At 39.9% G+C, this 16,751-nt stretch overlaps 1 protein-coding gene across 1 annotated transcript in view; it reads left to right on the forward strand.

Annotated features, from left to right (window-relative positions):
- Window positions 1-16,751, forward strand: part of LOC122796396 (calcium/calmodulin-dependent 3',5'-cyclic nucleotide phosphodiesterase 1C-like) — an 841,992-nt gene that overhangs the window by 456,032 nt on the left and 369,209 nt on the right. Inside the window, exon 2 of the mRNA XM_044064847.1 lies at window positions 4,431-4,481. Coding sequence (XP_043920782.1) covers window positions 4,431-4,481 — 51 coding nt within the window. The remainder of the gene's footprint in view (window positions 1-4,430; window positions 4,482-16,751) is intronic.

The raw sequence follows: 16,751 nt of genomic DNA on the forward strand, positions 1-16,751 counted from the left end.
ATTGACATTTAATGACAAAACGTTTCATGTACCTCTACTTTAAATAATGTGTATTTATTCTTTCTTTTTTCTTTTTTAAAGTCTTCTATGTTCATTTTCCTTTCTCTCACTCGTTTACCAATAGAATTTATCTTTTGTTAGACTATATTCCATTTGACATCGTCCTTCTCACTTAAATCTGTCTCTTCTTCTTCAGTATTATCTATGTTTATAACTTCCTTCACTTTATCTTTTTGTATCATTTGGTCCCCATCAGTAACATTACTATCATTTTCCCCATTTTTACTTCTAATTCCTTTTCTACAACTTTATCCTTTTTCCCTTGTTCTTCCACTCCCCCTGTTATGTCCGATGCTGCTTCATTTTATTTTTCTTCACACTCCCCACAAAATGTCCCACTTTTTTTACATTTATAACGTTTAGGCAATGTTTTGCATCATGTCTTATACCCCCAGATTAAAAATGTTGTCTTTTTTCACATTTGTTAATTAAATGATCTTTTTTCCATGTTTTAGGCTGTCCTCAGTATCCACCCAGGCGTCTATCACCTTTGACATTAATAACAGTTGGAATATGTACAATACTATCATTTTCCAGTTTCAATATCACATTGCAATCCCTCACCCTAGTCCATAAACCTCTATTGTCATGCACTTTTGATAAATTCAATACATCATTGCATAAATATACTAAATGCTTTTTAAAGTCTCTTTTTCCACGTCAATTCTAAACTGAGTATTAATTTTTTTCTTTGTTTCCCTAAAACAAGGCTTAAGTATATATAAGTTCCATGGTGCACAGTTTCTCTTTTTTTTTCAAATTCTTCTATAAATCTTTCCATTATCTGCCCAGTCTCAAAAATAATGTCACAAAAAGTTTCTTTATTAATATGGATAAATGCTCTTACCTAATTAGTTTTAACCCCGAGCTTCTTAATAACTTTGTCCCATACCTTATATCTGTCCACTTCTGTATCTTCCTTCTGTTCGATCTGCACTTTAAACAATTTATTTTTCTTCAAGCTTACTTCTTTCTCTTCTTTCTGACTATGCATCCCTTCTTTAACAATTTCTGCATAAGCTTTTCTCTCAGCCTTCATGCTTTCACTCTGCTGTACGTCTTTGTTCTGTATCCTGTCCTTTATTACTTCCCATGACATGTCCTTACCACCTTCTGGGTTCAATTTCATTGACCATGCCTAGCAGTATATCATCCTGCAACCCAACTGACTGGAGGATTGTGACAACACAAACTTGTGTTGCAATTTCAGATTCAAACAGCTTCTGCTGAAACAACTCTTATGTATCTATCTCCACTGTATCTGCCACATTAAGACTGCTTTGAAAAGGCTCAAATGCCCCCCCAATTTCTGACACACCAGATTCTTCTCACAGCCTGTTCTTCTCCTCCAATTTCTTCTGCAGTAACCTTAACATATCCGATGTTTGAATAACAGCACCATAATTGCCATCCACAATGCCATTCTCTTCTCCAGCCTTCATTTTTGCTTAGAGTAGTTTCCTGCTTCTCTGACTCACCTTCATGCCCAAAACAGATGCAGAAAGCAGAAAGTGCCACACACAAATGTGTCCCCCTACAGAAAAGACTAGGGTAAGTTCCCTGATGCCCTTGCCAAATTCCCTGTAGTAGTAGTATAAATACCAACAAGGGTCTCCCCTGAAAAGACACTAGTAGCCTAGTGGAACTAACCTGGTCAACAAATGATATTTAAATTAAAAGTTTGAAATTAAATTCATATCGCTGCCTTTATTTCAAAAGTACAAATGAAAATAGTATACATGTTGACAGTTTTTCCCAGTGTTTATGGTAATTGCAGGGAGAAAGACAAGTAGTGGACACCAGAACAGTTAAGTAATGGACACCAGAACAGCTGCAGTGTGGGAGGAGGCCTGGTTCATTCCACTGTCTTGGGCCCAATATGACTATGACCCAGCTCTGGTGGTGGCCCTAAATTACTGAAATGTCTTTGTGAAATCATGGAAAAAGAAAGTCATATGTATTAGCTTCCCAGATAAAATTAATTTATGGATACATTACCTGGATGATGTAAGGCAAATATGGAGAAGCCACATTATGAACTGTACAATTGTATTTTTAATTTGAATTCCACATTTAATGACTTGCAGTTTCAAATGATCTGCAGCGTGGCCAGCATTTTATATTTGAAAATGTTGATGGCAGTCAACACTGGTGATTGTTTAGATACCTCAGTTTATTGCAAAAAATGAGATTGGAGTGCCTTGATATATAATGATAGCTATTACTCATAGCACAATAATGAAAACACAGAGGATAATAATTGATTTTCTGATCATAACCAACTTAATATATAATCAGGATGTGAGTGTCAAGAAAATTCACCTTAAGAATGGAAAGAAGCAGAGTTTGAGAATGCATCACAAGGAATTCAGTCTGAAAAAACTGATCCTAGTTCTTTTTACTACATGGAGCTTCAGCTGCTATGATGAGTGCTAGTTACATAGAAAAAAGGCTTGGAGTTTAAAGTGTTTTATGGCTTTGACAGCCATGAAACAGACATTTCACATAGACTGTGGCCAGAAGCTAAATTCACCACTGATAGACTAACAGTTTTAAAAGCTGTTAAAAACTTCCACCTGCTATTTCCCTGTAGTATTCAGCTGTGGATGAGTTGTGTGGTTCAAGTCCTTTTTCTATGGAAATGCATGTGTCCCACTCATAGCCAGTTATAACCCAGACCTTCACATATTGTTACATCATTTTTGGAGGGGCTGGAGCAAGGTTGGATGAGGTGAATGCTTCAGATATGCTGCCATGGCTAGAATCTTGCATCCTCAGATATGTGGGTTATGTGGGTTACCTGTGATCTGGTAAATGCTTCAGCATTTAGTTAGAACTCTGTGTCCTTGTCTGTTGCTAAGGATTTTTCCCTTTCTGCTATGTCTTGGGCAGAGATAAAGATTTATCATTTGGATGGATTACACTGATGTTGCCATCCACAGACCCAATAAACCATTTAGTTATATTGCCAAGAACTGCTCCTTATCCAGTAGGAAAATCATAGGATGCTTCAGTTACAGTTGCTGAGAGTGTTGGTTAAATAGATGTGGTACTGAGAGTTTACCTGGAAATGTTGTCAGTATTTTTCTCAGTCTTGTGATAATGTAGTTGCACTGTCCTTTAATACCCAATTCTGGGTGATGTAGTACTTCCATCAGATCTAGTCATACATCTCAGCTGTCCAGATTTATACAGAATGTCTAGATTTTTGCCTCACATTTTTATTCTGTTCCTCATAAAATTTCTAGTATTCTTGCAAATCATTTAGGACTGAAGTCACTAAAGAATGACATACTTTTAATTTTTCATACTTTGTGTCCTTCAGAAAATGCAACTAACTCCAAACTAAAAGGTTTCTTTCTAAGTTTATAACAGCGATATTTAAAATCTGTCCCTAGTTTTGGGCCTTTTTGTTCCCCCAGTATTTTTGTCTTTCTCCAGATCTATTGTGCGAAGGGGTTGAGAGGTATGCATCTAGGTCATATTTAAGGTACCTGGTAATTGAAGACAGTATACTGGGATATGGTTCTAGAGAAGTTCATGTCTACCTTTGAGGATGTTTACTGGATCTCACCACTTTCTGTCTTCACGTAATGATCCCTTACCCAGAGATGTAGATTACCCAAACTAATGTGTGACAGATTATGCTGAATATCCTGCCCACTGTCAATGCATTTAAATGTAAGTGATTTATCAAATATCAGTTTACATACTAAGGAGGTTAGAATGGTTCATTCTTGTTGAGGGTTCTATTGCTCTAGAATCACAATAAGAACTCACTAGAATGTTAACTACCATAAGTGCCTGCATCCTCTGTAGTGGTGGGTGGCGATGGTATGCATACACTGGCTGGGTTTTGGATTGCCATGAATTTTCTATCTTGCTTTAACAGACATGTAGGTTGCATTCTGTTCACTGCTTCAGTGCAATAATGTGGTTGACACTGCAAGTTAATTAAATAGTTTTGCATTGTTAGGCATTGTGAAATTTGGAGTGTTTAATATCTGAATACGTATTAATCACTATATTGCACAATTTGAATACCGGGTGTATTTTTAGCATGAAATTACAGTTCAGTTGCATTCAATATAAAATTGACTCTTGAGAAGGCTTGTCATTTTGGTGTTATGACTGACTTTTCAGTTATGGAACCCAAATGATTAGGCATTGTCTTTTTATTTCTGTTTAGTTTTCTGTTTTTTTAACCTAATTCATTGATTCTGGTTTACTTGCTCGCAGTAGTCTACAAGTCACATTGTATCATTATATTGTCCATTGATTTCTTATAAACAAAAAAATCAATAATTTAGCAAAGGATAATAAATAAAAAAATATATTTTATAACATTTTTTGTTCTCATATTTTTCCAGTTGCAAATGAAGAAGGAGACTCCAATGCCAGACCATTTGCTCAATTTTCAAGTGAGTATGCATTAATCATTCTCATTACATTTGTAAAAGTGTTGCATTTTATAACACTATTTAATAATATGCGACAGCTCACACTGCAAGTAATTATATTCAGTTGTACAATAAAAGCCTATTACTATTCAAAAAAGAGGGCACTGATTGAACAACCCAACCAGCATGCTCATTGTAAATCAAACATATACCAATAGAAAAAATTCCAGCCACTAAAGTACCTTTGAGCGCCTAGACTTTCTACTGGCATATGCTTGATAACAGCTGGGGACAAAGCAAAATATGAGAAAATCAGGTATGTTCTGCAAAACTAAAGTAACAGAAACATAACTGATTTTCTTCATATTTTTGTGCTGTTCATCATATTTTTTTATTTTTCACATAGTTAAAGAAAACAGCAACATAGATGCTCTATTCTCTGTTGCTTCTCCTGTAGTGCACTGATTTACTCTACAAGCATGGGAACATAATTCTCATACTCTTGCACAGTGTATCAGCAAACTAAAGACAATGTGGATGTAGGCTAACATGACATTATACAAAGATATTAATTAAGAAAGGTAAGCATTTTTTTTTCTTAAATAATGACATTGTGTAATACCAATAACCCACTACAGGATGTGGGTATCCCAAGATTTAGCCATGTTTGGCTTTATTTAATTACTCGGGCTTCACCTGTGTGATCAAACCACGCCAGCCATGGGCAAATCCTATAATACCCACATCCAGTCATGGGTTATCGCTAAATATGAATTTGTAGTTTATTGTTTATACTGTATTTTTTCTGGTGCAAATAAGGTATTAATAACATTTTGATTTGGTACATATAACAGTATTGTAATATTTTTAACCTTCTGAAGCATAAAACTTGCAAACAAGTATGAATATATGCATTTAGTATATATGACGGTATTGTAATGTTTTTTTTAACCTTCTGAAGCATAAAACTTGCAAACAAGTATGAATATATGCAGATATCTTGCAATTAAATGAGTTATATTATGTTTGGCCACTTGACTTTGTTTTGTAATTGCATAAAGGTAGTAAGTTCAGATACTATTTATTTTCTTTGTTTTATAAAAATAAAAGCAGTCACAGTTTGCATACCTTTGTCCTTTTAATTTCATTGAATGTTTAGGGTTTTCAGTAACTTCACATGAATGGATCTTATTCCCATGCCAGAGGTCAGCCACCGGTCATTAAATGAGTATTGCTTCAGTTTTTGAAGTTTGCCAAGAATGGTCTACTCTGTAGTTTATATAGGCGTACCATTTTCAAGTAAGCTTGGAAAATCTTTTTATTAGCCACATTTACTCCTGATAGAATTATAAAGTGTTCTACCTTGCTCTTAATTTTCATGTATGCCTTGATATTTTATTATAACATTTTCTCAGAGTACAAGGCACTAAAATCACCAGGTGTAGCTTCAGGATAATATTAATGAATGCTGTAATCTTCAAGGCAACTCAGATTACTGCCAGAATCATTATTTAAATTTATGTTCTTGCATTATATTTATTCAGTTTATATTCCTGTAATTACTTAGACTCATGGCTTTTTATATTTTTTTTATTTATCCAATTTATATTTCCAGAGTTAAGTTCAGATTCATCATCTTTACTGAATATGAGATATAGCGTCGACCCACTCACTGATGGGACAGCCTTCAGTTTACTGTCAGGCACTGACGATGACACAGAGACAGCTGCCATGACAGTGCACACAACAGTTGCACTATATGTCATTCATTCTATCAGCACACTGAGCACTGATTGCACAAATGAATGGCCACTCCCTTACCTACGACATTAAAACAAACAAGGCACTCGGGGAGAACACTGGGTTTACAGCATAGCAGCATTGTGCATTCTACAAGTAATTTGCACAAAAGGCATAAAAAAGACATAGCACAACTTTCAGCTTTGAAAAGAAACAGGACGTTTAAGCATAACATGCAGTTTTAAAAAAATGAATTCAAGTGAGCACAAGTATTACATATAGGTTCATAGGTTGGTATTAGGCTATCGGCCCTAGGACCTATACAAGCCTAGCCATAACAATTCCCTGGCTGTTTCTTCCCACAATATTTACTTCCCTGGACCCTTGTCTAGCAGGGTGACTGACATGATCCCCGGGGTGAATTTCCTATCTCCCATCCAAACGTTAAGGTTCCTTTTGAAGAGGGCCAAAGAGGCGCTCTGCTTGACATGTATGGCAGTCTATTCCAGAGTCGGAGGAGTCTCTGGGTCAGGAACCTATTCCTCTAGTTTTGTTCATTGTGATGACAAGGTTTAGATCCCTGAAACGTGTGGCTCTGAAGGATTGGGATTGGGATATAAATAACACATAACCACTGCTTGACATATGGAAAAAATAAAAAAATGGTGTTTGCTTAACAAACTGCCTATAAAATAAAGCTCCACCATGTAATTCCCTCCTATTATATGCATTAATATACAATAATGTAATACATAGACTGCAATTAGTCAAGACCTGACAACTTGAAAACTAAACAAATTATAAACTGAAATATATATATATATATATATATATATATATATATATATATATATATATATAAAGGTCTACCTGATTTAACCAAAAGCTTCAAATGCCAACAACGAGAACACCGACACTGGAAGATCGACAACGGAGAAGACCAAAAGTTGAAAATCCCGACGCTGAGAACACCGACATGTTAGTAGGGATGGACGTTAGGGTCAGGGTGTGGGTAAGGTAAGTGTGTGATAGTGATGGACGTTAGGGTTAGGGTGCGGGTCAGGTAAGTGTGCGATAGTGATGGACTTTAGGTTTAGGGGCGGATTAAGTGAGTTACGGTTAGGGTGCGAGTAAGGTAAGTGTGCGATAGTGACGGACTTAAGGGTTAGGGGAGGATTAAGTGAGTTAGGGTTAGGGTGTGGGTAAGGTAAGTGTGCGATAGTGACAGACTTAAGGGTTAGGGGTGGATTAAGTGAGTTAGGGTTAGGGTGCGGGTAAGGTAAGTGTGCGATAGTGACGGACCTTAGGGTTAGGGTTAAGGTTAGTGCATAGATAGTTGTGTATGTAAGGTTTAGTGTAGGTTTGTAAGGTGTTTGGTGTGCTTGTGTTGTGTGTGTGTTTTTCGGAAAAGGTATTTGTTTTGTTGATTGTCGGGATTGTGGTTTGTCGGGCATGTGAAGTTTCGTGTTTTTGAACTTTCGGTTTTGTGGTGTCGGTTATTTTGTTGTTGGTGTTTTGGTGTGTCGGCATTATCAGGTAGACCCATATATATATATATATATATATATATATATATATATATATATATATATATATATATATATAAAATTTCATCTCAAGCTCATTTTATTGACAAAAAAGTGTATGCATTTCATTGAAAATTCATTTTGCCAAACCATATTTTACTGAAAATTTTATATACACCAAAAATACCTCCAGAAGCTTTTCCTGCATGGGGGACCTACTCCCTAACATGCATGGGGGACCTACCCCCTAACATAAATCAACTGTGGACAAAGGAAAATGATACTCACACACTGAATCACTGCTGGGGCACTCGTGAACTGCAATAGAAGGCAACACAACATAAAGGAGGGCATTAGCATGGTGCAAATATTAACAATAATTTGCATTGTAATTTCTATAATCCAAAACCATGCCAGCACTCTTTTTCTGTACCATTAAACCATCTTCAATTAAATGTGTTTTGATGAAATATAGTTTCGACTAAATGAACCACATTTTTTAATGAAAGGTGTAGGCAATAAAATAATACATATATTTTCAGTTCAGAGATGTGGCTTAAAATACTAGTGTCCTACACTGTCTAGTTTATAATGCAGTGATATTTTCACCCAGTATCATTTTAGACAGCAGCAGGAAATACGAAAAAAATCACTTATAGCTTAGAGCTCAGCCTTAGGATTCTAAGTGGTATCCCGAAAGATGGTGAATTACAGAAAAGACAGGAAACTAAGTGCATATATGAGCAGCCACAACAGTGCTACATGCAAATGTGACCCTGCTTTTGTGTTAATAAAATACAACTGCAGCACAATTAACTGAAATTCTTACATCACAGCCACTGCACAAAAACTTTGTGGTCTTCTATTGCCTCATTTATATTCGGCAGACAAGGATTTGTAAGTCTTTCTTGCTTCATTTTTAATAAAGCATCAGGCAAAAGAACATTCTCAAGAATTACATCTGTCAGCTGGAATTGCCTCCATGGTCATATTACAAAGAAAAAAGACTGTTATACTCTATGAGCAAATTCAAAGAACATCCACTTGATGAATATAAGTGCAACTGTTTAAAGATGTAGGCTTCATGGCTGTAAATGTCATTTAACTTGGGGAGATGGCTGTTCGAAGAATTAATGGGACTTGTTTATACTACACACTTGTACATTTCAGACTGAACACTTGGGTTCCTGTCCTTCCCTAGCCAAAGAGGCCACGTGGACATCATATTTAAGCACCATAATCCTGAATAGGATTATACGTCCTCCCAAATAAGACTGTCCTCCCAGAGCTGACCGTTTTTGGAAAACTGAACACTTGGGTTCCTGTCCTTCCCTAGCCAAAGAGGCCACGTGGACATCATATTTAAGCACCATAATCCTGAATAGGATTATACGTCCTCCCAAATAAGACTGTCCTCCCAGAGCTGACTGTTTTTGGAAAACTGAACACTTGGGTTCCTGTCCTTCCCTAGCCAAAGAGGCCACGTGGACATCATATTTAAGCACCATAATCCTGAATAGGATTATACGTCCTCCCAAATAAGACTGTCCTCCCAGAGCTGACCGTTTTGGAAAACTGAACACTTGGGTTCCTGTCCTTCCCTAGCCAAAGAGGCCACGTGGACATCATATTTAAGCACCATAATCCTGAATAGGATTATACGCCCACCCAAATAAGACTGTCATCCCAGAGCTGACCGCTTTTGGAAAACTGAACACTTGGGTTCCTGTCCTTCCCTAGCCAAAGAGGCCACGTGGACATCATATTTAAGCACCATAATCCTGAATAGGATTATACGTCCTCCCAAATAAGACTGTCCTCCCAGAGCTGACCGTTTTTGGAAAACTGAACACTTGGGTTCCTGTCCTTCCCTAGCCAAAGAGGCCACGTGGACATCATATTTAAGCACCATAATCCTGAATAGGATTATACGTCCTCCCAAATAAGACTGTCCTCCCAGAGCTGACCGTTTTTGGAAAGTATGTCCTAATCTTGTACTGCTTAACATTAATCTCCAGGACATATTTGCTCCCCTACCAGGTTACCAGCAGCCCCTCCCCCCTCAAATTTTGGACTTTAGATCCCTTCTCCTTCCCTCCTCTCCTCGGCTCTGTCCTTGAGGAACCTCTCTCTCTACCCTGAGTTTTATTTGTCTTGGTAAACTCCCTGCCTGCTCTGTCTGATATCCTTCCTCTCCTGGCCACTAGGTGCCACCCTTTACACTACGGTTCCCATAACCATTTTTGACTATTCTACTACAACACACACTGTCATTTCCAGCCTATATCTCACCTCTGCCTCCTGCTACTAACCTCACACCTGACCCCTCTGCCCTGCCCTCCACTATCACCTACCCCCCACTTACCATACTTATCTATGACTTTTCTACTCTTGAGATCACCCTTACCTCTTCACCTGCTTCTCTCCTCTTGCCTGATTGTTTTCTGCTACTGATCATCTCACTTGCTCACCTGGATACTCCTATTCTCTTTTCCCACTCTCGCTTCCCCCTCTCACTGTCTTACCTGTAATACTCTGTGACTTTTCTTCTGCCCTGCTTGTTCCTTACCTTTCATACTACTGTGTTTTTACTCTTTTACTTGCCTTCCCATCATCTCCTTCTCATTTTACTTGCCTTCCCTACCCTCCCTTACTACGCCACCTCCCTCTGACCATCATCTCCTTTTCATTTTACTTGCCTTCCCCACCATCCCCTTACTACGCTCACCTCCCTCTGACCATCATCTCCCCCTGTCTGCCTATACCTCTTACTCTACCACGCTTCCTTCCATCCCTGCCTCCTCACCTATAGCTTCCTGCTCCATATACTTGTTGTTGGTCTTCTGCCCTGTACTCCTATTCCCACTATCCCTACCTGTCTCCTCCCCCTCCAGCCTCATTTCCGTTTCTATTCTACAAATACACCTATCCCCTAGCCGACTCCTCCCTATAGACTATCCCTCTGTGGGCTGCTGTGTCTCCTCGGGCCGGGAGTAGATATTCCTCATGTGAGTACCTTGCTCTAGTGAATTGTTTAAGTGTATTTGTTTCATTTATTCTTTTTTTCTCTTTGTATCCATTACTGCTGTCCTACTTTGTCTGTTTAATTCTGTACACCTGGAAATATTGAACTGTATTTTTGATGCTGATGTGAACCACGTGGAACGCCTTGTTCACTAGGAACTAACGGAAGCTGGTTATCGGCCCCGTTCCTACTCCTGTTTGGCCCTGGGCCAGCCACCACGCAGTTAATCTGCTACTATAGTTACTTTACCACCAGCGGTACCCATGCCTATGTCCTATCCTTACATTAGGCTTAACAAACGAAGCGGTAGCATATATTTTAACCGCTCACCAAGCATCGCCTACTACTATTTCATGACGCTTAAGAGCTGTTAATTGTTATACGGGCACCGCGTTGTCTATTTACTACAACTGGGAAATGCCAATCTGTTTTAGTGTAGTTTTTGTTAATACAAACGAAAAGCGAAGCTGCTCGCATACCGCTCTCTCTAAGCCTGTATGTTGGAAAAGTGTGGTGCCTAAAGTGCCTATGTTACAACTTATTCCTAGCAGCGGTTATGCTTGGTAAACTTTATATTGATGCCTAGAGCCGTTAATGTTTTACTGGCACCACAGTTGAATCCTTAATACAAACTTGGAAAAGCCAATTTGCTTTAGTGTATTTTTTAAAAAAAACAATCAGCCACAACGGAAGCGTTCGGCATACCGCTCTCTTTTAGCCTGTTTGCTGGAGAGTGCAGCGCCGAAAGTGCCTATGTTACAACTTATTCCTAGCAGCGGTACGCTTGGCAAGCTTTGTTTATTGATGCTTAGAGCCGTTAATGTTTTACTGGCACCACAGTTGAATCCCTAATACAACTTTGGATAAGCCAATTTGCTTTAGTGCATTTTTTTAAAAACACAATCAGCCACAATGGAAGCGTTCGGCATACCGCTCTCTTTTAGCCTGTTTGCTGGAGAGTGCAGCGCCTAAAGCGCCTATGTAACACCTTATAACTAGCAGCGGTTACGCTTGGCAGGTATTGTTATTTTCTTTTATTCTATTCCTCCCTTCTTTTCTGGCCAGCGACCCAGAGGTAGTGCTTATCCCATCAGCATACCTTTGCCCAAACCTGTAGATTAAGCTGTTGATGCTGAGTGGGTTTTTTTTCAAACTGTAGCACAATGCATGAGGCTGCACGCATGTATTTCCCACATCGTGCTTACCACAGTGGCGGTCACATTCTTTCACTCTGACTACCACGGTGGATACCCCTTACAACCTGTCTGGTTTTTTAGCGTTACCCCTTGCTGTAGCTTATCGACAGCGTCTCTTGCCTCAGACCAGCCTCCACGTGCTCCCCCACAACTTCTAGCTGGCGTTTACATGAAGCTCTAGCTGTTTAAGGCTTTTTTATGCTTATGTGCTATTACTGAAATGATTCTGCTCACTGTTTCTTTTGCAATGCTCTTGAAATATGCCTATTAGCTCTGTGCACAAATGTATACAAAGTATGTAAAATTTTGACCTTCTCATATTGAAGCAACACTATATTCTAACTTGTATCCCCATTGGGATCCTGTACTTATTTGGCTATAGATGCATGGCTATGAATGTTATGACCTGCCGTCTCTCTAGAAGCTGCTGACTGCTGTAACTCATGTTAAAGAGTGGTACCTATTTTACAGTGTGGTTGATCTCGCTTGCTTATTGATTATTCTAGCATGTAACTGTTGCAAGGTTGTTAGTTGAAAGCCCTACTGTGTTTATTAGCAGTCTAACTGAACCGCTTAATACATTGTATCTTATGGTAGTCTATGTACTGATCTGCTGTTTGATTTAAGGCATATGTACTATTTTGTGGTACACACTTCTATGACTAATGACTTATTTTTTTTTCTCTCTCTACCTATAACGTTATCAGACTGAACACTTGGGTTCCTGTCCTTCCCTAGCCAAAGAGGCCACGTGGACATCATATTTAAGCACCATAATCCTGAATAGGATTATACGTCCTCCCAAATAAGACTGTCCTCCCAGAGCTGACCGTTTTGGAAAGTATGTCCTAATCTTGTACTGCTTAACATTACTCTCCAGGACATATTTGCTCCCCTACCAGGTTACCAGCAGCCCCTCCCCCCTCAAATTTTGGACTTTAGATCCCTTCTCCTTCCCTCCTCTCCTCGGCTCTGTCCTTGAGGAACCTCTCTCTCTACCCTGAGTTTTATTTGTCTTGGTAAACTCCCTGCCTGCTCTGTCTGATATCCTTCCTCTCCTGGCCACTAGGTGCCACCCTTTACACTACGGTTCCCATAACCATTTTTGACTATTCTACTACAACACACACTGTCATTTCCAGCCTATATCTCACCTCTGCCTCCTGCTACTAACCTCACACCTGACCCCTCTGCCCTGCCCTCCACTATCACCTACCCCCCACTTACCATACTTATCTATGACTTTTCTACTCTTGAGATCACCCTTACCTCTTCACCTGCTTCTCTCCTCTTGCCTGATTGTTTTCTGCTACTGATCATCTCACTTGCTCACCTGGATACTCCTATTCTCTTTTCCCACTCTCGCTTCCCCCTCTCACTGTCTTACCTGTAATACTCTGTGACTTTTCTTCTGCCCTGCTTGTTCCTTACCTTTCATACTACTGTGTTTTTACTCTTTTACTTGCCTTCCCATCATCTCCTTCTCATTTTACTTGCCTTCCCTACCCTCCCCTTACTACGCTCACCTCCCTCTGACCATCATCTCCTTTTCATTTTACTTGCCTTCCCCACCATCCCCTTACTACGCTCACCTCCCTCTGACCATCATCTCCCCCTGTCTGCCTATACCTCTTACTCTACCACGCTTCCTTCCATCCCTGCCTCCTCACCTATAGCTTCCTGCTCCATATACTTGTTGTTGGTCTTCTGCCCTGTACTCCTATTCCCACTATCCCTACCTGTCTCCTCCCCCTCCAGCCTCATTTCCGTTTCTATTCTACAAATACACCTATCCCTAGCCGACTCCTCCCTATAGACTATCCCTCTGTGGGCTGCTGTGTCTCCTCGGGCCGGGAGTAGATATTCCTCATGTGAGTACCTTGCTCTAGTGAATTGTTTAAGTGTATTTGTTTCATTTATTCTTTTTTTCTCTTTGTATCCATTACTGCTGTCCTACTTTGTCTGTTTAATTCTGTACACCTGGAAATATTGAACTGTATTTTTGATGCTGATGTGAACCACGTGGAACGCCTTGTTCACTAGGAACTAACGGAAGCTGGTTATCGGCCCCGTTCCTACTCCTGTTTGGCCCTGGGCCAGCCACCACGCAGTTAATCTGCTACTATAGTTACTTTACCACCAGCGGTACCCATGCCTATGTCCTATCCTTACATTAGGCGAACAAACGTAGCGGTAGCATATATTTTAACCGCTCACTCGAAGCATCGCCTACTACTATTTCATGACGCTTAAGAGCTGTTAATTGTTATACGGGCACCGCGGTTGTCTATTTACTACAACTGGGAAATGCCAATCTGTTTTAGTGTAGTTTTTTGTTAATACAAACGAAAAGCGGAAGCGTTCGGCATACCGCTCTCTCTAAGCCTGTATGTTGGAAAAGTGTGGTGCCTAAAGTGCCTATGTTACAACTTATTCCTAGCAGCGGTTATGCTTGGTAAACTTTATATTGATGCCTAGAGCCGTTAATGTTTTACTGGCACCACAGTTGAATCCTTAATACAAACTTGGAAAAGCCAATTTGCTTTAGTGTATTTTTAAAAAAAAAAAAAAAAACAATCAGCCACAACGGAAGCGTTCGGCATACCGCTCTCTTTTAGCCTGTTTGCTGGAGAGTGCAGCCTAAAGTGCCTATGTTACAACTTATTCCTAGCAGCGGTACGCTTGGCAAGCTTTGTTTATTGATGCTTAGAGCCGTTAATGTTTTACTGGCACCACAGTTGAATCCCTAATACAACTTTGGATAAGCCAATTTGCTTTAGTGCATTTTTTTAAAAACACAATCAGCCACAATGGAAGCGTTCGGCATACCGCTCTCTTTTAGCCTGTTTGCTGGAGAGTGCAGCGCCTAAAGCGCCTATGTAACACCTTATAACTAGCAGCGGTTACGCTTGGCAGGTATTGTTATTTTCTTTTATTCTATTCCTCCCTTCTTTTCTGGCCAGCGACCCAGAGGTAGTGCTTATCCCATCAGCATACCTTTGCCCAAACCTGTAGATTAAGCTGTTGATGCTGAGTGGGTTTTTTTTCAAACTGTAGCACAATGCATGAGGCTGCACGCATGTATTTCCCACATCGTGCTTACCACAGTGGCGGTCACATTCTTTCACTCTGACTACCACGGTGGATACCCCTTACAACCTGTCTGGTTTTTTAGCGTTACCCCTTGCTGTAGCTTATCGACAGCCTCTTGCCTCAGACCAGCCTCCACGTGCTCCCCCACAACTTCTAGCTGGCGTTTACATGAAGCTCTAGCTGTTTAAGGCTTTTTTATGCTTATGTGCTATTACTGAAATGATTCTGCTCACTGTTTCTTTTGCAATGCTCTTGAAATATGCCTATTAGCTCTGTGCACAAATGTATACAAAGTATGTAAAATTTTGACCTTCTCATATTGAAGCAACACTATATTCTAACTTGTATCCCCATTGGGATCCTGTACTTATTTGGCTATAGATGCATGGCTATGAATGTTATGACCTGCCGTCTCTCTAGAAGCTGCTGACTGCTGTAACTCATGTTAAAGAGTGGTACCTATTTTACAGTGTGGTTGATCTCGCTTGCTTATTGATTATTCTAGCATGTAACTGTTGCAAGGTTGTTAGTTGAAAGCCCTACTGTGTTTATTAGCAGTCTAACTGAACCGCTTAATACATTGTATCTTATGGTAGTCTATGTACTGATCTGCTGTTTGATTTAAGGCATATGTACTATTTTGTGGTACACACTTCAATGACTAATGACTTATTTTTTTTTCTCTCTCTACCTATAACGTTATCAGACTGAACACTTGGGTTCCTGTCCTTCCCTAGCCAAAGAGGCCACGTGGACATCATATTTAAGCACCATAATCCTGAATAGGATTATACGTCCTCCCAAATAAGACTGTCCTCCCAGAGCTGACCGTTTTTGGAAAGTATGTCCTAATCTTGTACTGCTTAACATTACTCTCCAGGACATATTTGCTCCCCTACCAGGTTACCAGCAGCCCCTCCCCCCTCAAATTTTGGACTTTAGATCCCTTCTCCTTCCCTCCTCTCCTCAGCTCTGTCCTTGAGGAACCTCTCTCTCTACCCTGAGTTTTATTTGTCTTGGTAAACTCCCTGCCTGCTCTGTCTGATATCCTTCCTCTCCTGGCCACTAGGTGCCACCCTTTACACTACGGTTCCCATAACCATTTTTGACTATTCTACTACAACACACACTGTCATTTCCAGTCTATATCTCACCTCTGCCTCCTGCTACTAACCTCACACCTGACCCCTCTGCCCTGCCCTCCACTATCACCTACCCCCACTTACTATACTTATCTACGACTTTTCTACTCTTGAGATCACCCTTACCTCTTCACCTGCTTCTCTCTTCTTGCCTGATTGTTTTCTGCTACTGATCATCTCACTTGCTCTTCCCCGCTCCGTTCGCTCCGCTCACTCCGCTCCCCACCCTACCCCCAATTCCCACCCACCCCCAGGGGCCCTACCTTTATACTTGATTAGACACTCCCCCAATTAACTTACCACCTATCCCTTAGCCTGTCCATATCCCCTACCCTTACCACACTCCTAACCCTACAACCACACCCACTCCCTACAATCTCATCTTACTACCTCACCTCACTCTACTGTTCATACCACACAGTCCTATACTTGCTAAACTCATCTTACTAATAACATGCCTTTAAACCTCAACTCAATCTTTTTACTTCTTCTTCTTAACTTCCTTCTCTATTACTATACTCTTACCTCCTATGAATATCTTATGCTTAGCCAACCTCCTGTATTAACCA

This window comes from Protopterus annectens, chromosome 3.part0 (genome assembly GCF_019279795.1).
Source record: "Protopterus annectens isolate FY-2018-M chromosome 3.part0, PAN1.0, whole genome shotgun sequence".
Lineage (NCBI taxonomy): Eukaryota > Metazoa > Chordata > Ceratodontiformes > Protopteridae > Protopterus > Protopterus annectens.